We start from the raw sequence: 24,888 nt of genomic DNA on the forward strand, positions 1-24,888 counted from the left end.
ATAGATAGATAGATAGATAGATAGATATATAGACATGAGATAGATAGATATGAGATAGATACATAGAGATAGATGCATAGAGATAGATAGATAGATAGATAGATAGATAGAAATGAGATAGATAGATATGAGAGATAAATATGAGATAGATAGATAGATATGAGATAGATAGATATGAGATAGATATATAGATATGAGATAGATAAATATGAGATAGATAGATATGAGATAGACAGATATGAGATAGATTGATAGATAGATACATAGAGATAGATATGATATATAGATAGACATGAGATAGATAGATAAATAGATACATAGATATGAGATAGATACATAGAGATAGATATGAGATAGATAGATAGATAGATAGACAACAGATAGATAGATATGAGATAGATTGATAGATAGATAGATACATAGAGATAGATATGAGATTGATAGATAGATAGATAGATAGATAGATAGATAGATAGATAGATAGATAGATAGATAGACAGACATGAGATAGATAGATATGAGATAGATTGATAGATAGATACATAGAGATAGATATGAGATAGATAGGAGATGGATAGATAGATAGACATGAGATAGATATATATAAGATAGATAGATATGAGATAGATTGATAGATAGATAGATAGATAGATAGAGACATGCGATAGATAAATATGAGATAGATATGAGATAGATAGATATGAGATAGATACATAGAGATAGATAGATAAATAGATAGATAGACATGAGATATATAAATATGAGATAGATAGATAGATATGAGATAGATACATAGAGATAGATAGATAGAATAGATAGATAGGATACATAGATAGATAGATATGAGATAGATAGATATGAGATAGATTGATAGATCGATACATAGAGATAGATATGAGATAGATAGATAGATAGATAGATAGAAAGACATGAGATAGATACATAGAGATAGATATGAGATAGATAGATAGATGAGATAGATATATAGAGATAGATAGATAGATAGATAGATAGATAGACATGAGATAGATAGATATGAGATAGATTGATAGATAGATAGGATACATAGATAGATAGATAGATATATAGACATGAGATAGATAGATAAATATGAGATAGATAGATAGATACATAGAGATAGATATGAGATAGATAGATAGACATGAGATAGATAGATAGATATGAGATAGATATATAGAGATAGATAGATGGATAGATAGATATGAGATAGATTGATAGATAAATACATAGAGATACATATGAGATAGATAGAGATAGATATGAGATAGATTGATAGATAGACAGACATGAGATAGATAGATAGATATGAGATTGATAGATAGATAGATAGACATGAGATAGATAGATAGATATGAGATAGATATATAGAGATAGATAGATAGATAGATATGAGATAGATATATAGAGATAGATAGATAGACATGAGATAGATAGATAGATATGAGATAGATATATAGAGATAGATAGATAGATAGATATATAGACATGCGATAGATAGATATGAGATAGATACATAGAGATAGATAGATAGACATGAGATAGATACATAGAGATAGATAGATAGATGAGATAGATATGAGATAGATAGATAGATAGATAGATAGACATGAGATAGATAGACATGAGATAGATAGATAGATAGATATGAGATAGATATATAGATAGAGACATGAGATAGATAGATAGATAGATAGATAGATAGAAATGAGATAGATAGATATGAGAGATAAATATGAGATAGATAGATATGAGATAGATAGATATGAGAGATTGATAGATAGATAGAGATAGATATGAGATCGATAGATAGACCTGAGATAGATAAATATGAGATAGATAGATATCTATGAGATAGATACATAGAGATAGATAGATATGAGATAGATACATAGAGATAGATAGATAGATAGACAGATAGATAGATAATATGAGATAGATACATAGAGATAGATAGATATATAGATAGATAGGATATATAGATAGATAGATAGATAGATAGGTATATAGACATGAGATAGATAGATAAATATGAGATAGATAGATAGATATGAGATAGATAGATATATAGATAGAAAGATAAATATGAGATAGATAGATACATAGAGATAGATATGAGATAGATAGATGGATAGATAGATAGACATGAGATAGATATATATAACATAGATAGATATGAGATAGATTGATAGATAGATAGATATATAGACATGAGATAGATATATATAACATAGATAGATATGAGATAGATTGATAGATAGATAGATATATAGACATGAGATAGGTAAATATGAGATAGATAGATATGAGATATCTATCTATCTATCTCATGTCTATCTATCTCTATATATCTATCTCATATCTATCTATCTATCTCTATATATCTATCTCATATCTATCTATCTATCTCATGTCTATCTATCTATCTATCTCATGTCTGTCTATCTATCAATCTATCTCATATCTATCTATCTATGAGATAGATAGATAGGATAGATAGATAGATGGATAGATAAATATGAGATAGATAGATATGAGATAGATTGATAGATAGATACATAGAGATAGATATGAGATAGATTGATAGATAGATACATAGAGATAGATATGAGATAGATAGATAGATATGAGATAGATATATAGAGATAGATAGATAGATAGATAGATAGATAGATAGATAGACATGCGATAGATAAATATGAGATAGATAGATATGAGATAGATTGATAGATAAATACATAGAGATACATATGAGATAGATAGATAGATAGAAAGACATGAGATAGATACATAGAGATAGATATGAGATAGATTGATAGATAGACAGACATGAGATAGATAGATAGATAGATAGATAGACATGAGATTGATAGATAGATATGAGATAGATATATAGAGATAGATAGATAGGATAGATAGATAGATGGATAGATAAATATGAGATAGATAGATATGAGATAGATTGATAGATAGATACATAGAGATAGATATGAGATAGATTGATAGATAGATACATAGAGATAGATATGAGATAGATAGATAGACATGAGATAGATAGATAGATAGATAGATATGAGATAGATATATAGAGATAGATAGATAGATAGATAGATAGATATATAGACATGAGATAGATAGATATGAGATAGATACATAGAGATAGATAGATAGATAGATAGATATGAGAGATAAATATGAGATAGATAGATATGAGAGATTGATAGATAGATAGAGATAGATATGAGATCGATAGATAGACCTGAGATAGATAAATATGAGATAGATAGATAGACCTGAGATAGATAGATAGGAGATGGATAGATAGATATGAGATAGATTGATAGATAGATAGACATGCGATAGATAAATATGAGATAGATAGATATGAGATAGATAGATATGAGATAGATAGATAGACATGAGATAGATACATAGATAGATATATAGACATGAGATAGATAAATATGAGATAGATAGATATGAGATAGATAGATAGATATGAGAGATTGATAGATAGATACATAGAGATAGATATGAGATAGATAGATAGATAGATAGATAGATAGATAGATAGAAAGACATGAGATAGATAGATATATAGACATGAGATAGATAGATATGAGATAGATAGATAGACATGAGATAGATAGATATGAGATAGATATATAGAGATAGATAGATAGATAAATATGAGATAGATAGACATGAGAAAGATAGATTGATAGATAGACATGAGATAGATAGATAGATATATAGACATGAGATAGATAGATAAATAGGAGATAGATAGATAGATAGATATGAGAGATAAATATGAGATAGATAGATATGAGATAGATAGATATGAGAGATTGATAGATAGATAGATAGATAGATAGATAGAGATAGATATGAGATCGATAGATACACCTGAGATAGATAAATATGAGATAGATATACAGACCTGAGATAGATAGACCTGAGATAGATAGATAGGAGATGGATAGATAGATAGACATGAGATAGATAAATATGAGATAGATAGACATGAGATAGATTGATAGATACATAGAGATAGATATGAGATAGATAGATAGATAAATATGAGATAGATAGATAGATATGAGATAGATAGATATGATAGATAGATAGACCTGAGATAGATAAATATGAGATAGATAGATAGACCTGAGATAGATAGATAGACCTGAGATAGATAGAGATAGATAGAGATAGATAGGAGATCGATAGATATGAGATAGATTGATAGATAGATACATAGAGATAGATATGAGATAGATAGATATGAGATAGATACATAGATATAGATAGATAGATAGATAGATAGACATGAGATAGATAGATAGACATGAGATAGATAGAGATAGATAGAGATAGATAATGAGATAGATAGATAGACATGAGATAGATTGATAGATACATAGAGATAGATATGAGATAGATAGATAGATAGATAGATAGATAGACATGCGATAGATAGATATGAGATAGATACATAGAGATAGATAGATAGATAGACATGAGATAGATACATAGAGATAGATAGATAGATAGATAGACATGAGATAGATACATAGAGATAGATATGAGATAGATAGACATGAGATAGATAGATATGAGATAGATTGATAGATAGATAGACATGAGATAGATTGATAGATATGAGATAGATACATAGAGATAGATAGATAGATAGATAGATAGATATGAGAGATAAATAGACATGAGATAGATAGATATATAGACATGAGATAGATAAATATGAGATCGATAGATAGATATGAGATAGATAGAGATAGATAGAGAGAGATATGAGATAGATAGATAATGAGATAGATACATAGATATAGATAGATAGATAGATAGATAGTCATGAGATAGATAGATAGACATGAGATAGATTGATAGATATAAGATAGATACATAGAGATAGATAGATAGATAGATAGATAGATAGATAGATATGAGAGATAAATATGAGATCGATAGATAGATATGAGATAGATAGATATGAAATAGATAGATAGATACATAGAGATAGATATGAGATAGAGAGATAGACATGAGATAGATAGATAAATAGATAGATACATAGATATGAGATAGATAGATAAATATGAGATAGATAGATATGAGCTAGATTGATAGATAGATACATAGAGATAGATATGAGAAAGATAGATAGATAAATATGAGATAGATAGATAGATATATAGACATGAGATAGATACATAGAGATAGATAGATAGATAGATAGATATGAGATAGATAGATAGAGATAGATATGAGCTAGATAGATAGACATGAGAAAGATAGATTGATAGATAGACATGAGATAGATAGATAGATAGATATATAGACATGAGATAGATAGATAGATAGATAAATATGAGATAGATAGATATGAGATAGATAGATATGAGAGATAAATATGAGATAGATAGATATGAGATAGATAGATATGAGAGATTGATAGATAGATAGAGATAGATATGAGATCGATAGATACACCTGAGATAGATAAATATGAGATAGATAGATAGACCTGAGATAGATAGATAGGAGATGGATAGATAGATAGACATGAGATAGATAAATATGAGATAGATAGACATGAGATAGATAGATAGACATGAGATAGATTGATAGATACATAGAGATAGATATGAGAGAGATAGATAGATAGACAAGCGATAGATAAATATGAGATAGATAGATAGACATGAGATAGATAGATAGACATGAGATAGATTGATAGATACATAGAGATAGATATGAGATAGATAGATAGATAGACATGCGATAGATAGATATGAGATAGATACATAGAGATAGATAGATAGATAGACATGAGATAGATACATAGAGATAGATATGAGATAGATAGACATGAGATAGATAGATATGAGATAGATTGATAGATAGATAGACATGAGATAGATAGATAGACATGAGATAGATAGATAGATAGATATGAGATAGATATATAGAGATAGATAGAGACATGAGATAGATAGATACGAGATTGATAGATAGATAGACAGATATATAGACATGAGATAGATAGATAAATATGAGATAGATAGATATGAGATAGATAGATATGAGATAGATACATAGAGATAGATAGATAGATATGAGATAGATATGAGAGATTGATAGATAGATAGAGATAGATATGAGATCGATAGATACACCTGAGATAGATAAATATGAGATAGATAGATAGACCTGAGATAGATAGATAGACCTGAGATAGATAGATAGGAGATCGATAGATATGAGATAGATTGATAGATAGATACATAGAGATAGATATGAGATAGATAGATAGATAGATAGACATGCGATAGATAAATATGAGATAGATAGATATGAGATAGATAGATATGAGATAGATACATAGATATAGATAGATAGACATGAGATAGATAAATATGAGATAGATAGATAGATAGATAGACATGAGATAGATAGATAGACATGAGATAGATAGAGATAGATATGAGATAGATATAGATATGAGATAGATAGATAATGAGATAGATTGATAGATATGAGATAGATACATAGAGATAGATAGATAGATATGAGAGATAAATATGAGATAGATAGACATGAGATAGATAGATATATAGACATGAGATAGATAGATAAATATGAGATCGATAGATAGACATGAGATAGATAGATATATAGATAGAAAGATAAATATGAGATAGATAGATACATAGAGATAGATATGAGATAGATAGGAGATGGATAGATAGATAGACATGAGATAGATATATATGAGATAGATAGACATGAGATAGATAGATAGATATGAGATAGATATATAGAGATAGATAGATAGACATGAGATAGATAGATAGATATGAGAGATATATAGAGATAGATAGATAGATAGACATGAGATAGATAGATATGAGATTGATAGATAGATAGATAGACATGAGATAGATACATAGAGATAGATAGATAGCTAGATAGATAGATAGCTAGATAGATAGACATGAGATAGATAGATAGATATGAGATAGATTGATAGATAGATAGATAGATAGATATGAGATTGATAGATAGATAGACAGATATATAGACATGAGATAGATAGATAGATAAATATGAGATAGATAGATATGAGATAGATAAATATGAGATAGATAGATAGACCTGAGATAGATAGAGATAGATAGAGATAGATAGATAGATATGAGAGATAAATATGAGATAGATAGATATATAGACATGAGATAGATAAATATGAGATCGATAGATAGATATGAGATAGATAGATACATAGAGATAGATATGAGATAGATAGATAGACATGAGATAGATAGATAAATAGATAGATATATAGATATGAGATAGATAGATAAATATGAGATAGATAGATATGAGCTAGATTGATAGATAGATAGATAGATAGATAGATAGATAGATAGATAGAGATAGATATGAGAAAGATAGATAGATAAATATGAGATAGATAGATAGATAGATAGATAGATATATAGACATGAGATAGATACATAGAGATAGATAGATAGATAGATAGATAGATATGAGATAGATTGATAGATAGATAAATAGATAAATATGAGATAGATAGATATGAGAGATTGATAGATAGATATGAGATAGATATATAGAGATAGATAGATAGATAGATAGATAGATAGGTATTTAGACATGAGATAGATAGATAAATATGAGATAGATAGATAGACATGAGATAGATAGATATATAGATAGAAAGATAAATATGAGATAGATAGATACATAGAGATAGATATGAGATAGATAGGAGATGGATCGATAGATAGACATGAGATAGATATATATGAGATAGATAGACATGAGGTAGATAGATATGAGATAGATAGAGATAGATAGATAGATATGAGAGATAAATATGAGATAGATAGATATATAGACATGAGATAGATAAATATGAGATCGATAGATAGATATGAGATAGATAGACATGAGATAGATAGATAGATATGAGATAGATATATAGAGATAGATAGATAGATAGACATGAGATAGATAGATAGATATGAGAGATATATAGAGATAGATAGATAGATAGACATGAGATAGATAGATATAAGATAGATAGATAGATATGAGATAGATACATAGAGATAGATAGATAGCTAGATAGATAGCTAGATAGATAGACATGAGATAGATAGATAGATATGAGATAGATTGATAGATAGATAGATAGATAGATATGAGATTGATAGATAGATAGATAGACAGATATATAGACATGAGATAGATAGATAAATATGAGATAGATAGATAGATATGAGATAGATAGATATGAGATAGATACATAGAGATAGATAGATAGATATGAGATAGATATGAGAGATTGACAGATAGATAGAGATAGATATGAGATCGATAGATAGACCTGAGATAGATAAATATGAGATAGATAGATAGACCTGAGATAGATAGATAGATAGATATGAGATAGATCGATATGAGAGATTGATAGATATGAGATAGATATGAGATCGATAGATAGGAGATATATAGATAGATATGAGATAGATACATAGAGATAGATAGATAGACATGAGACAGATAAATATGAGATAGATAGATAGATATGAGATAGATACATAGAGATAGATAGATATATAGATAGATTGGATAGATAGATAAATATGAGATAGATAGATAGATAGATAGATAGATATGAGATAGATAGATAGATACATAGATAGATATATAGACATGAGATAGATAGATAAATATGAGATAGATAGATATGAGATAGATAGATATGAGATAGATAGATAGACATGAGGTAGATAGATATGAGATAGATAGAGATAGATAGATAGATATGAGAGATTGATAGATAGATAGAGATAGATATGAGATCGATAGATAGATATGAGATAGACATGAGATAGATAGATAGATAGATATGAGATAGATAGATATAAGATAGATAGATAGATATGAGATAGATACATAGAGATAGATAGATAGCTAGATAGATAGCTAGATAGATAGATATGAGATAGATTGATAGATAGATAGATAGATATGAGATTGATAGATAGATAGATAGATAGATAGACAGATATATAGACATGAGATAGATAGAGATAGATAGATAGAGATGAGATAGATAGATATGAGAGATAAATATGAGATAGATAGATATGAGAGATTGATAGATAGATAGATAGATATGAGATAGATAGATATGAGAGATTGATAGATAGACAGAGATAGATATGAGATCGATAGATAGACCTGAGATAGATAACAATGAGATAGATAGATAGACCTGAGATAGATAGATAGGAGATGGATAGATAGATAGATATGAGATAGATTGATAGATAGATAGATAGATAGACATGAGATAGATAAATATGAGATAGATAGATATGAGATAGATAGATATGAGAGATTGATAGATAGACAGAGATAGATATGAGATCGATAGATAGACCTGAGATAGATAGATAGATAGATAGATGAGATAGATTGATAGATAGATAGATACATAGAGATAGATATGAGATAGATTGATAGATATATAGATAGATATGAGATAGATAGATAGACATGAGATAGATAGATATATAGATAGATTGATATATAGATAAATATGAGATAGATAGATATGAGATAGATAGATAGATACATAGATAGATATATAGACATGAGATAGATAGATATATAGACATGAGATAGATAAATATGAGATAGATAGATATGAGATAGATAGATAGATATGAGATAGATTGATAGATATATAGATAGATATGAGATAGATAGATAGACATGAGATAGATAGATATATAGATAGATTGATATATAGATAAATATGAGATAGATAGATATGAGATAGATAGAAAGATAGATACATAGATAGATATATAGACATGAGATAGATAGATATATAGACATGAGATAGATAAATATGAGATAGATAGATATGAGATAGATAGATAGATATGAGAGATTGATAGATAGATAGATACATAGAGATAGACATGAGATAGATAGATATATAGACATGAGATAGATACATAGAGATAGATATGAGATAGATAGATAGACATGAGATAGATAGATATGAGATAGATATATAGAGATAGATAGATAGATAGACATGAGATAGATAGATAGATAGATAGATAGATAGATATGAGATTGATAGATAAATCGATAGATAGACCTGAGATAGATAGATAGATAGATAGATAGATAGATGAGATAGATTGATAGATAGATAGATACATAGAGATAGATATGAGATAGATTGATAGATATATAGATAGATATGAGATAGATAGATAGACATGAGATAGATAGATATATAGATAGATTGATATATAGATAAATATGAGATAGATAGATAGACCTGAGATAGATAAATATGAGATAGATAGATAGACCTGAGATAGATAGATAGACCTGAGATAGATAGATAGGAGATCGATAGATATGAGATAGATTGATAGATAGATACATAGAGATAGATATGAGATAGATAGATAGATAGACATGCGATAGATAAATATGAGATAGATAGATATGAGATAGATAGATATGAGATAGATACATAGATATAGATAGATAGACATGAGATAGATAAATATGAGATAGATAGATAGATAGACATGAGATAGATAGATAGACATGAGTTAGATAGAGATAGATATGAGATAGATAGATAATGAGATAGATTGATAGATATGAGATAGATACATAGAGATAGATAGATAGATATGAGAGATAAATATGAGATAGATAGACATGAGATAGATAGATATATAGACATGAGATAGATAGATAAATATGAGATCGATAGATAGACATGAGATAGATAGATATATAGATAGAAAGATAAATATGAGATAGATAGATACATAGAGATAGATATGAGATAGATAGGAGATGGATAGATAGATAGACATGAGATAGATATATATGAGATAGATAGACATGAGATAGATAGATATATAGAGATAGATAGATAGACATGAGATAGATAGATAGATATGAGAGATATATAGAGATAGATAGATAGATAGATAGACATGAGATAGATAGATATGAGATTGATAGATAGATAGATAGATAGATAGATAGACATGAGATAGATAGATAGATATAAGATAGATAGATAGATATGAGATAGATACATAGAGATAGATAGATAGCTAGATAGATAGATAGCTAGATAGATAGACATGAGATAGATAGATAGATATGAGATAGATTGATAGATAGATAGATATGAGATTGATAGATAGATAGATAGACAGATATATAGACATGAGATAGATAGATAAATATGAGATAGATAGATATGAGATAGATAAATATGAGATAGATAGATAGACCTGAGATAGATAGAGATAGATAGAGATAGATAGAGATAGATATGAGAGATAAATATGAGATAGATAGATATATAGACATGAGATAGATAAATATGAGATCGATAGATAGATATGAGATAGATAGATACATAGAGATAGATATGAGATAGATAGATAGACATGAGATAGATAAATAGATAGATATATAGATATGAGATAGATAGATAAATATGAGATAGATAGATATGAGCTAGATTGATAGATAGATAGATAGATAGATAGATAGATAGATAGATAGATACATAGAGATAGATATGAGAAAGATAGATAAATATGAGATAGATAGATAGATATATAGACATGAGATAGATACATAGAGATAGATAGATAGATAGATAGATAGATATGAGATAGATTGATAGATAGATAAATAGATAAATATGAGATAGATAGATATGAGAGATTGATAGATATATAGAGATAGATAGATAGATAGATAGATAGATAGGTATTTAGACATGAGATAGATAGATAAATATGAGATAGATAGATAGACATGAGATAGATAGATATATAGATAGAAAGATAAATATGAGATAGATAGATACATAGAGATAGATATGAGATAGATAGGAGATGGATAGATAGATAGACATGAGATAGATATATATGAGATAGATAGACATGAGGTAGATAGATATGAGATAGATAGAGATAGATAGATAGATATGAGAGATAAATATGAGATAGATAGATATATAGACATGAGATAGATAAATATGAGATCGATAGATAGATATGAGATAGATAGACATGAGATAGACAGATAGATATGAGATAGATATATAGAGATAGATAGATAGATAGACATGAGATAGATAGATAGATATGAGAGATATATAGAGATAGATAGATAGATAGATAGACATGAGATAGATAGATATGAGATTGATAGATAGATAGATAGATAGATAGACATGAGATAGATAGATAGATATAAGATAGATAGATAGATATGAGATAGATACATAGAGATAGATAGATAGCTAGATAGATAGCTAGATAGATAGACATGAGATAGATAGATAGATATGAGATAGATTGATAGATAGATAGATATGAGATTGATAGATAGATAGATAGACAGATATATAGACATGAGATAGATAGATAAATATGAGATAGATAGATAGATATGAGATAGATAGATATGAGATAGATACATAGAGATAGATAGATAGATATGAGATAGATATGAGAGATTGACAGATAGATAGAGATAGATATGAGATCGATAGATAGACCTGAGATAGATAAATATGAGATAGATAGATAGACCTGAGATAGATAGATAGATAGATATGAGATAGATCGATATGAGAGATTGATAGATATGAGATAGATATGAGATCGATAGATAGGAGATATATAGATAGATATGAGATAGATACATAGAGATAGATAGATAGACATGAGACAGATAAATATGAGATAGATAGATATGAGATAGATAGACATGAGATAGATAGATAGATATGAGATAGATAGATATAAGATAGATAGATAGATATGAGATAGATACATAGAGATAGATAGATAGCTAGATAGATAGCTAGATAGACATGAGATAGATAGATAGATATGAGATAGATTGATAGATAGATAGATAGATAGATAGATATGAGATTGATAGATAGATAGATAGACAGATATATAGACATGAGATAGATAGAGATAGATAGATAGAGATGAGAAAGATAGATATGAGATAAATATGAGATAGATAGATATGAGAGATTGATAGATAGATAGATAGATATGAGATAGATAGATATGAGAGATTGATAGATAGACAGAGATAGATATGAGATCGATAGATAGACCTGAGATAGATAACAATGAGACAGATAGATAGACCTGAGATAGATAGATAGGAGATGGATAGATAGATAGATATGAGATAGATTGATAGATAGATAGATAGACATGAGATAGATAAATATGAGATAGATAGATATGAGATAGATAGATATGAGAGATTGATAGATAGACAGAGATAGATATGAGATCGATAGATAGACCTGAGATAGATAGATAGATAGATAGATAGATGGATAGATAGATAGATAGAGATAGATTGATAGATAGATAGATACATAGAGATAGATATGAGATAGATTGATAGATATATAGATAGATATGAGATAGATAGATAGACATGAGATAGATAGATATATAGATAGATTGATATATAGATAAATATGAGATAGATAGATATGAGATAGATAGATAGATAGATACATAGATAGATATATAGACATGAGATAGATAGATATATAGACATGAGATAGATAAATATGAGATAGATAGATATGAGATAGATAGATAGATATGAGATAGATTGATAGATATATAGATAGATATGAGATAGATAGATAGACATGAGATAGATAGATATATAGATAGATGGATATATAGATAAATATGAGATAGATAGATATGAGATAGATAGATAGATACATAGATAGATATATAGACATGAGATAGATAGATATATAGACATGAGATAGATAAATATGAGATAGATAGATATGAGATAGATAGATAGATATGAGAGATTGATAGATAGATAGATACATAGAGATAGACATGAGATAGATAGATATATAGACATGAGATAGATACATAGAGATAGATATGAGATAGATAGATAGACATGAGATAGATAGATATGAGATAGATATATAGAGATAGATAGATAGATAGATAGATAGACATGAGATAGATAGATAGATAGATATGAGATTGATAGATAGATCGATAGATAGACCTGAGATAGATAGATAGATAGATAGATGGATAGATAGATAGATAGATGAGATAGATTGATAGATAGATAGATACATAGAGATAGATATGAGATAGATTGATAGATATATAGATAGATATGAGATAGATAGATAGACATGAGATAGATAGATATATAGATAGATTGATATATAGATAAATAGGAGATAGATAGATATGAGATAGATAGATAGATACATAGATAGATATATAGACATGAGATAGATAGATATATAGACATGAGATAGATAAATATGAGATAGATAGATATGAGATAGATAGATAGATATGAGATAGATTGATAGATATATAGATAGATATGAGATAGATAGACATGAGATAGATAGATATATAGATAGATTGATATATAGATAAATATGAGATAGATAGATAGATAGATACATAGATAGATATATAGACATGAGATAGATAGATATATAGACATGAGATAGATAAATATGAGATAGATAGATATGAGATAGATAGATATGAGAGATTGATAGATAGATAGATACATAGAGATAGACATGAGATAGATAGATATATAGACATGAGATAGATACATAGAGATAGATATGAGATAGATAGATAGACATGAGATAGATAGATATGAGATAGATATATAGAGATAGATAGATAGATAGATAGACATGAGATAGATAGATATGAGATAGATATATAGAGATAGATAGATAGATAGATAGACATGAGATAGATAGATAGATAGATAGATATAAGATAGATAGATAGATATGAGATAGATAGATATGAGAGATTGATAGATAGATAGATATGAGATAGATAGATAGACCTGAGATAGATAAATATGAGATAGATAGATAGATAGATAGATAGACATGAGATAGATAGATATGAGATAGATATATAGAAATAGATAGAGAGATAGATAGATAGATATGAGATAGATAGATATGAGAGATTGATAGATAGACAGAGATAGATATGAGATAGATAGATAGACCTGAGATAGATAGATAGATAGATGGATAGATAGATATGAGATAGATTGATAGATAGATAGATACATAGAGATAGATATGAGATAGATAGATAGATAGACATGAGATAGATAGATATATAGATAGATAGATAAATATTAGATAGATAGACATGAGATAGATAGATATGAGATAGATATATAGAAATAGATAGATAGAGAGATAGATAGATAGACATGAGATAGATAGATATGAGATAGATTGATACATAGATAGATATGAGATAGATAGATAGATAGATAGATAGACATGAGATAGATAGATTGATAGACATGAGATAGATAGATAGATATATAGACATGAGATAGATAGATAAATATGAAATAGATAGATATGAGATAGATAGATATGAGATAGATAGAGATAGATAGATAGACATGAGATAGATAGATAGATAGATAAATATGAGATAGATAGATATGAGATAGATAGATAGATACATAGAGATAGATATGAGATTGATAGATAGATAGATAGATAGACATGAGATAGATAGATAGATAAATATGAGATAGATAGATATGAGATAGATAGATAGATAGATAGATAGATAGATAGATATGAGATAGATACATAGAGATAGATATGAGATAGATAGATAGACATGAGATAGATAGATAAATATGAGATAGATAGATATGAGATAGATAGAGATAGATAGATATGAGATAGATTGATAGATAGATACATAGAGATAGATATGAGATTGATAGATAGACCTGAGATAGATAGATAGGAGATGGATAGATAGATAGACATGAGATAGATATATATGAGATCGATAGATAGATAGATAGATATGAGATAGATTGATAGATACATAGAGATAGATATGAGATAGATAGATAGATAGACATGCGATAGATAAATATGAGATAGATAGATATGAGATAGATAGATATGAGATAGATACATAGAGATAGATAGACATGAGATAGATACATAGAGATAGATATGAGATAGATAGACATGAGATAGATAGATAGATATGAGATAGATAGATATGAGATAGATTGATAGATAGATAGATAGATAGACATGAGATAGATAGATAGATATGAGATAGATATATAGAGATAGATAGATAGATAGATAGATAGATAGATAGACATGAGATAGATAGATACATAGAGATAGATATGAGATTGATAGATAGATAGACATGAGATAGATAGATAGATAGATAGATAGATAAGCATGAGATAGATAGATAGATATGAGATAGATAGATATGAGATAGATAGAGATAGATAGACATGAGATAGATAGATATGAGAGATAAATATGAGATAGATAGATATGAGAGATTGATGGATAGATAGATAGAGATAGATATGAGATCGATAGATAGACCTGAGATAGATAAATATGAGATAGATAGATAGACCTGAGATAGATAGATATGAGATAGATTGATAGATAGATAGATACATAGAGATAGATAGATAGATAGATAGATAGATAGATAGATAGACAGACATGATATAGATAGATATGAGAGATAAATATGAGATAGATAGATATGAGAGATTGATAGATAGATAGAGATAGATATGAGATCGATAGATAGACCTGAGATAGATAGATAGGAGATGGATAGATAGACATGAGATAGATATATATGAGATCGATAGATAGATATGAGATAGATTGATAGATAGATACATAGAGATAGATATGAGATAGATAGATAGATAGATAGATAGATAGATAGACAGATAGATAGATAGATAGACATGCGATAGATAAATATGAGATAGATAGATATGAGATAGATAGATATGAGATATAGATATGAGATATAGATATGAGATAGATACATAGAGATAGATAGATAGACATGAGATAGATACATAGAGATAGATATGAGATAGATAGACATGAGAGAGATAGATAGATATGAGATAGATAGATATGAGATAGATTGATAGATAGATAGATAGATAGATAGATAGACATGAGATAGATAGATAGATATGAGATAGATATATAGAGATAGATAGATAGATAGACATGAGATAGATAGATATGAGATAGATATATAGAGATAGATAGATAGATAGATAGATAGATAGATAGATAGATATGAGAGATAAATATGAGATAGATAGATATATAGACATGAGATAGATAAATATGAGATCGATAGATAGATATGAGATAGATAGATAGATATGAAATAGATAGATAGATAGATACATAGAGATAGATATGAGATAGATATATAGAGATAGATAAATAGACATGAGATAGATAGATAAATATGAGATAGATAGATATGAGATAGATAGATAGATAGATAGACATGAGATAGATAGATATGAGAGATAAATATGAGATATATAGATAGATATGAGATAGATAGATATGAGAGATTGATAGATAGATACATATAGATAGATATGAGATAGATAGATAGATAGATAGATAGATATGAGACATTGATAGATAGATAGATATGAGATCGATAGATAGATATGAGATAGATAGATATGAGATAGATTGATAGATAGATAGATAGATAGGACATGCGATAGATAGATATGAGATAGATACATAGAGATAGATATGAGATAGATAGATAGATAGATAGATAGATAGATAGATAGGACATGAGATAGATAGATATGAGAGATAAATATGAGATAGATAGATATGAGATAGATAAATATGAGATATATTGACATGAGATAGATAGATATGAGATAGATTGATAGATAGATACATAGAGATAGATATGAGATAGATAGATAGATAGACATGAGATAGATAGATAAATAGATAGATACATAGATATGAGATAGATAGATAAATATGAGATAGATAGATATGAGATAGATAGACATGAGATAGATACATAGAGAGATAGATAGATAGATAGATAGATAGATAGATAGACATGAGATAGATAGATATGAGAGATAAATATGAGATATATAGATAGATATGAGATAGATAGATATGAGAGATTGATAGATAGATACATAGAGATAGATATGAGATAGATAGATAGATAGGACATGAGATAGATAGATAGACATGAGATAGATTGATAGATATGAGATAGATAGATAGATAGATAGATAGGACATGAGATAGATATGAGAGATAAATATGAGATAGATAGATATGAGATAGATAGATAGATAGATACAGAGATAGATATGAGATAGATAGATAGACATGAGATAGATATATATGAGATCGATAGATAGATATGAGATAGATAGATATATAGACATGAGATAGATAAATATGAGATAGATAGATATGAGATAGATTGATAGATAGATATGAGATAGATAGATAGACACATAGATATGAGATAGATAGATAAATATGAGATAGATAGATATGAGCTAGATTGATAGATAGATAGATACATAGAGATAGATAGACATGAGATAGATAGATAGATAGATAGATAGATAGATAGATATGAGATAGATTGATAGATAGATAATGAGATAGATAAATAGATATGAGATAGATAAATATGAGATAGATAGATATGAGATAGATAGATAGACATGAGATAGATAGATAGGAGATGGATAGATAGATAGATAGATAGATAGATAGATATGAGATAGATAGATATGAGATAGATTGATAGATAGATACATAGAGATAGATATGAGATAGATAGGAGATGGATAGATAGATAGACATGAGATAGATATATATGAGATAGATAGATATGAGATCGATAGATGAGATAGATAGATAGATATGAGATAGATAGATATGAGATCGATAGATATGAGATCGATAGATATGAGATATATAGATAGATAGATATGAGATAGATATGAGATAGATTGATATGAGATCGATAGATATGAGATAGATACATAGAGATAGATATGAGATAGATAGACATGAGATAGATAGATATATAGACATGAGATAGATAAATATGAGATAGATAGATATGAGATAGATACATAGATAGATATATAGACATGAGATAGATAGATATGAGATAGATATATAGATAGATAGATAAATATGAGATAGATAGATATGAGATAGATAGATAGACATGAGATAGATAGATATGAGATAGATAGATATGAGATAGATAGATACATAGAGATAGATATGAGATAGATAGGAGATGGATAGATAGACATGAGATAGATATATAGAGATAGATAGATATGAGATCGATAGATACATATGAGATAGATAGATATGAGAGATAAATATGAGATAGATAGATAGATATGAGATAGATAGATACATAGAGATAGATATGAGATAGATAGATAGACATGAGATAGATAGATAAATAGATAGATAGATAAATAGATAGATATATAGATATGAGATAGATAGATAGATATGAGATAGATAGATATGAGATAGATAGATACATAGAGATAGATATGAGATAGATAGGAGATGGATAGATAGACATGAGATAGATATATAGAGATAGATAGATATGAGATCGATAGATACATATGAGATAGATAGATATGAGAGATAAATATGAGATAGATAGATAGATAGATAGATATGAGATAGATAGATACATAGAGATAGATATGAGATAGATAGATAGACATGAGATAGATAGATAAATAGATAGATAGATAAATAGATAGATATATAGATATGAGATAGATAGATAGACATGAGATAGATAGATATATAGATATGAGATAGATAGATAGATAGATATGAGATAGATAGATATGAGAGATTGATAGATAGATACATAGAGATAGATATGAGATAGATTGATAGATCGATAAATATGAGATAGATTGATAGATATGAGATAGATATATAGAGATAGATAGATAGATAGATAGACATGAGATAGATAGATAGGAGATGGATAGATAGATAGATAGATAGATAGATAGATAGATAGATAGATATGAGATAGATAGATATGAGATAGATATATAAATAGATAGATAGATATATAGATATGAGATAGATAGATAGATAGATAAATATGAGATAGATAGATATGAGAGATTGATAGATAGATATGAGAGATAGATAGATAGATATGAGATAGATAGATAGATAAATATGAGATAGATATGAGATAGATAGATAAATATGAGATAGATAGATAGATAGATAGATAGATAGATACATAGAGATAGATATGAGATCGATAGATAGATATGAGATAGATATGACATAAGCCCCCTGCACACGGAACGATGTAGGCAACGATACACTCTCGTTAACGAAATTGTGCATACACATGGAACAATTGTACAAAAGATCAAACGATATAGAGAGTCGTTAACGATATATTGTTTGGCAGCATTAACCTCACGATGCATCTTCCGTCTCCCAGTCAGCTGGCACAAAATGGTGGAGGGGAGTGGCCAGGAAAATGACGACAAATCGTTCGTAGTCCATGAAATCATTTGTCGTACGTACACACGGAGCAATGTGTGCCAAATCGTGAAGACAGGTCGTGACCTTTCTGCATGTTCAAAAGATCACAGACCCCGACCAACGGGAGCGCACATCGGCCTCGTTATCATGCCCACACACAGGCAGATTTTAAACGATTTGTCGTTCTAATCGGTCGAAAACGGCAAAATCGTGTAAAATATTGTACCGTGTGTAGCCACCGATAGATAGATAGATTTAGATAGATAGAAGTAGATCACCTTTACTGTATATAATATACCTATACAAAGATAACTAAGTAAATATTACTAAAGCACATGTACATACTATAAGTGTATACTATAACCTAATCAGTTTAACATTGTACCCGTTTTTTTAAAAGTAACATTTTCAGCACTGCTGGAATACTGTGTGTATGTATGTAATATGTATGTACTGTATGGTGTGTATGTATGTACTGTATGGTGTGTGTATGTATGTACTGTATGGTGTGTATCTATGTACTGTATGGTGTGTATGTATGTGTGTATGTACTGTATGGTGTGTGTATGTATGTACTGTATGGTGTGTATGTATGTATGTACTGTATGGTGTGTGTATCTATGTACTGTATGGTGTGTGTATCTATGTACTGTATGGTGTGTATGTATGTATGTACTGTATGGTGTGTGTATGTATGTATGTATGTATGTATGGTGTGTGTGTGTGTATGTATGTACTGTATGGTGTGTGTATGTATGTAATGTATGGTGTGTATGTATGTATGTACTGTATGGTGTGTGTATGTATGTATGGTGTGTGTGTGTATGTATGTACTGTATGGTGTGTATGTATGTACTGTATGGTGTGTGTGTATGTATGTACTGTATGGTGTGTATGTATGTACTGTATGGTGTGTGTGTGTATGTATGTACTGTATGGTGTGTGTGTGTATGTACTGTATGGTGTGTATGTATGTACTGTATGGTGTGTGTGTGTATGTATGTACTGTATGGTGTGTGTGTGTATGTATGTACTGTATGGTGTGTATGTATGTACTGTATGGTGTGTGTGTGTATGTATGTAATATGTATGTATTTACTGTATGGTGTGTGTATATATATATATATATATATATATATATATATATATATATTCACACAGAGACATATAGTACACATACACTACAGCAATGTTATAAGATGCAGCGAGTCCCTGTGGAGAGAAGTGGATATGTTCTTTCCCTGGAGACGGGGACACCAGAGCACAGACCTCCAGTATTTTCAGCTCCACACTATTTGCATTATTTCCCAATCCCTTGTCCATATGTTGTTACTTTCCCCCCTCACTGCCGAGTCACAGAGCTCCTCCAGAACATTTCATGCTGTTTTCTATGGGCGCAGACATGTAACAAGAAATGTTTCATCTCCCAGCTGCCAGGCTAGCTCCACGGCCATCCTATATAACCCTCCTTCTCAAACTCTGCCTTCAAGACACATGAACAGTCCAGGTTTTATGGATATCCATGCTTGAGCACAGATGGATAAATCAAAATGACTGAGGTGCTGATTAAACCACTTGTGCTAAAGCATGGATATACTTAAAACCCGGACAGTTAGTCTGTATTTAGGAGCGAGACCAGAAGCACTGATATACAGCGTAATGTATAGCACCCCTTCCATACTCTCTTACTGATCATTCTTCTGCTGCAGTTCCCATGTGTGTGACTTTAACCCCATCTATTAACAATCTGTACAGTCATTTTCCACTCGAGTGGATCTTGGATTGGAATCCAGCGTTAATTGAGCGAGTGCAGCAATCTGCTGATGCCAGTAGAAGTAATTAAGAGGGATCCAGGAAACATATATATTATTTATTTTTAGCCAGCGCTCCGGTTAAGGATAAGCAAGCTGGTCGTACACTATAACGTTCTATAATGAGGCACATAAGAATATCTGGATGGTCAGTGATTGCGGGATTACTGGAGTAACTTCAATACAGCACAATAGACATATTTACTAATCCCCCTTTAATTCAGCCTTGTCATTAACTTAAATGCATCAATATATTCTGCCAAACCAGGTTTTGCTTAAAATGTAATGTAAAGAGATTGTAATTTTTTTTATTCCTTAAAATTAACATTGGTCCTCTTACTAACAACAGACAATAATAAACTTTGCAACTTTTACATTTTACCAAGATTTACAGACTAACAGTGTCCTTTAGGTAGATGATTTGTAGGACGTCGCACTATAAACTGTTTTTTTTGGTCCATTTTGAATTTTAATTTTGTTGTGTGTATTATTCTAGAACAGCTGTATAGTATAGGGTTTACCCACATTTTATAACACCTTAACCTTACCCCTCTCTCTTCCACTTGTTGTTCTATATGCCCCCCCCCCCCAACATTTCTCATATCATGGCCCCTTGTATACAGTGGGAAAAATCCAAATGAAGAGTTATAATAAGTCCTGATCTTTATATTCTAGAGTCCTTGTACCTGAACTAGCCCATAATTCAATGACCTAAATACTGGACCGTGACTTCATGTCTTACAAACTACCCTGATTCAATTCCCCAAATCCTGGACCTTGATTCCATGTCCCACATACCAGCTCGTGATTACATTCCCCAAATCCTGGATCTTCATTCAGTGTCCAACATTCTACACCTTGCGTCCATAATTCGCACCGTGCAGGCAGCAGAACCTGCTTCATTCACACTACTACTCCCCCAAATATCTCCCCTACCCAGCTAAACCTACCTGCATGACACAGTGATCTCTATCTTTGTGGCTGGTACGCTGGTGTGCACAGGGTCAAAGTCCCCAATGGAAGCCATTGTCTTGGAGTCCTCAGGTCCACCTGCAGCTGGAGATCTCCAAAGTCCTGTGGTGCTCTTGAGCTGTAGTAACACTCGACTCAAGGCTGCATGAACAGTGCCGTCATTTACAGCTTATGGGGAGGTCCAGGTTACCCGTCCATGAAAACTACAAAATAATAAGTGCAAATGCATAGGACACTCCTTGGAACTTGCTCTCTGTTAGTTACTAAGGGTCTGCAGTGATTTCTGAGACACTATCTGGGACTGCCATCCTTTCTAATCCCCAGGTGGCTGGATTTCTAGACTAACATCCAGCTTCATCAAAGTCAATCTGTATCTGTGTCACTGAAGGGTATTAACCCTATGAGAGATGTAGGGCACCATTCACTGCTTCCAGGAAGAAGTCATCTGCTTTTAATAGGGGATTAGACCCCAACAGCATTTTCTACTGAGCTGAACTCTTTTAAGTAACATGACCTATATATATATATATATAATTATATATATATATATACACACACACATATATGTATGTGCACATATCAGTATATATCTATATTCACCCTCTTAATTGCACAATTCTCTGTGTCGATGGAAGTTGCACAAACAGTTATGCATTAATAATGGCATTTTTCATGTGCTGTTTCAAAGGTCTCCTGGTGCAGAACCAGTGCCATACTGGGATTAAACTACCACACAGATGTATCAGGGAAACTAATTCCATCTGAAAGCTCAGTCTGGAGCTTTCCCCTCTTGCACATCTGTTGCATTTATCAATCATTGATACATACCCAGGACATTGGAAGAGTCTCATGGATGTCTACACACAGGGAGGGTATGACAATAAAACTGCCTTACTACAGAATAACAGAAAGTCTCAGATGAAAACACGGGAGGTGCAAATGACGGTATGAAAATGCATTAAAGTTCTGATTCTCTTTACCTGGTAGCTTGGGGTGTGATAGAGTGGATGGCTGGGTTCCTGTTGGATAACCACACATAGGGAAAGTGTTTCCAGCTCTCTCATAGAGGTGCCGCTATTATCCCAGACTTGTGCAAATATAGAGAGGCTGGAACAAACGGACCCATTTCCCTGAATATGTTACTAAAAAAAATAATCTCAATGGATGTGGATGGTGAGTTGGAGCAAAATGCTTGTGATATCATTACGCCCTCTTGTGGTCAAACTCTGTATAGCATGCAATGTGATTTACTATAGTTGGTTGCTTCACGGTTTTAAAATGCTGAATAGTGGATTTGGGGTCTGATTTACTACGGAACGCAACTGCTAATGCAATAGCGTTTATGCACGCAGTTCAACTGCGATAGTATGCTAATCCATTGCGACCGCTGCACCTTACACACATCCGTAATGTTTAGCAAAAATACGAAAACATCGGAGGAATCGGGTACCATCGCAGCCTCACGCACAC

General features: G+C 29.8%; 1 protein-coding gene across 3 annotated transcripts in view; it reads right to left on the reverse strand.

Moving 5' to 3' along the window:
• Window positions 1–24,563, reverse strand: part of CPNE9 (copine family member 9) — a 384,344-nt gene extending 359,781 nt beyond the window's left edge. The window contains exons 1-2 of one of the 3 annotated variants that reach the window (XM_088473286.1): window positions 24,399–24,563; window positions 23,397–23,621 (exon numbers count right to left, since the gene is read on the reverse strand). In XM_088473286.1, coding sequence (XP_088329412.1) covers window positions 23,397–23,473 — 77 coding nt within the window. In that variant the 5' untranslated portion in view covers window positions 23,474–23,621; window positions 24,399–24,563. Of the gene's footprint in view, window positions 1–23,244; window positions 23,269–23,396; window positions 23,622–24,246; window positions 24,337–24,398 lie in introns of those variants that run through there. The other 2 variants (XM_088473287.1, XM_088473288.1) reach the window with 2 other exon arrangements.
• Window positions 24,564–24,888: the final 325 nt, after the last annotated feature.

The sequence above is a fragment of the Taudactylus pleione genome, unplaced genomic scaffold, assembly GCF_031769625.1.
Source record: "Taudactylus pleione unplaced genomic scaffold, aTauple2 ptg000133l, whole genome shotgun sequence".
NCBI classification, from domain to species: domain Eukaryota; kingdom Metazoa; phylum Chordata; class Amphibia; order Anura; family Myobatrachidae; genus Taudactylus; species Taudactylus pleione.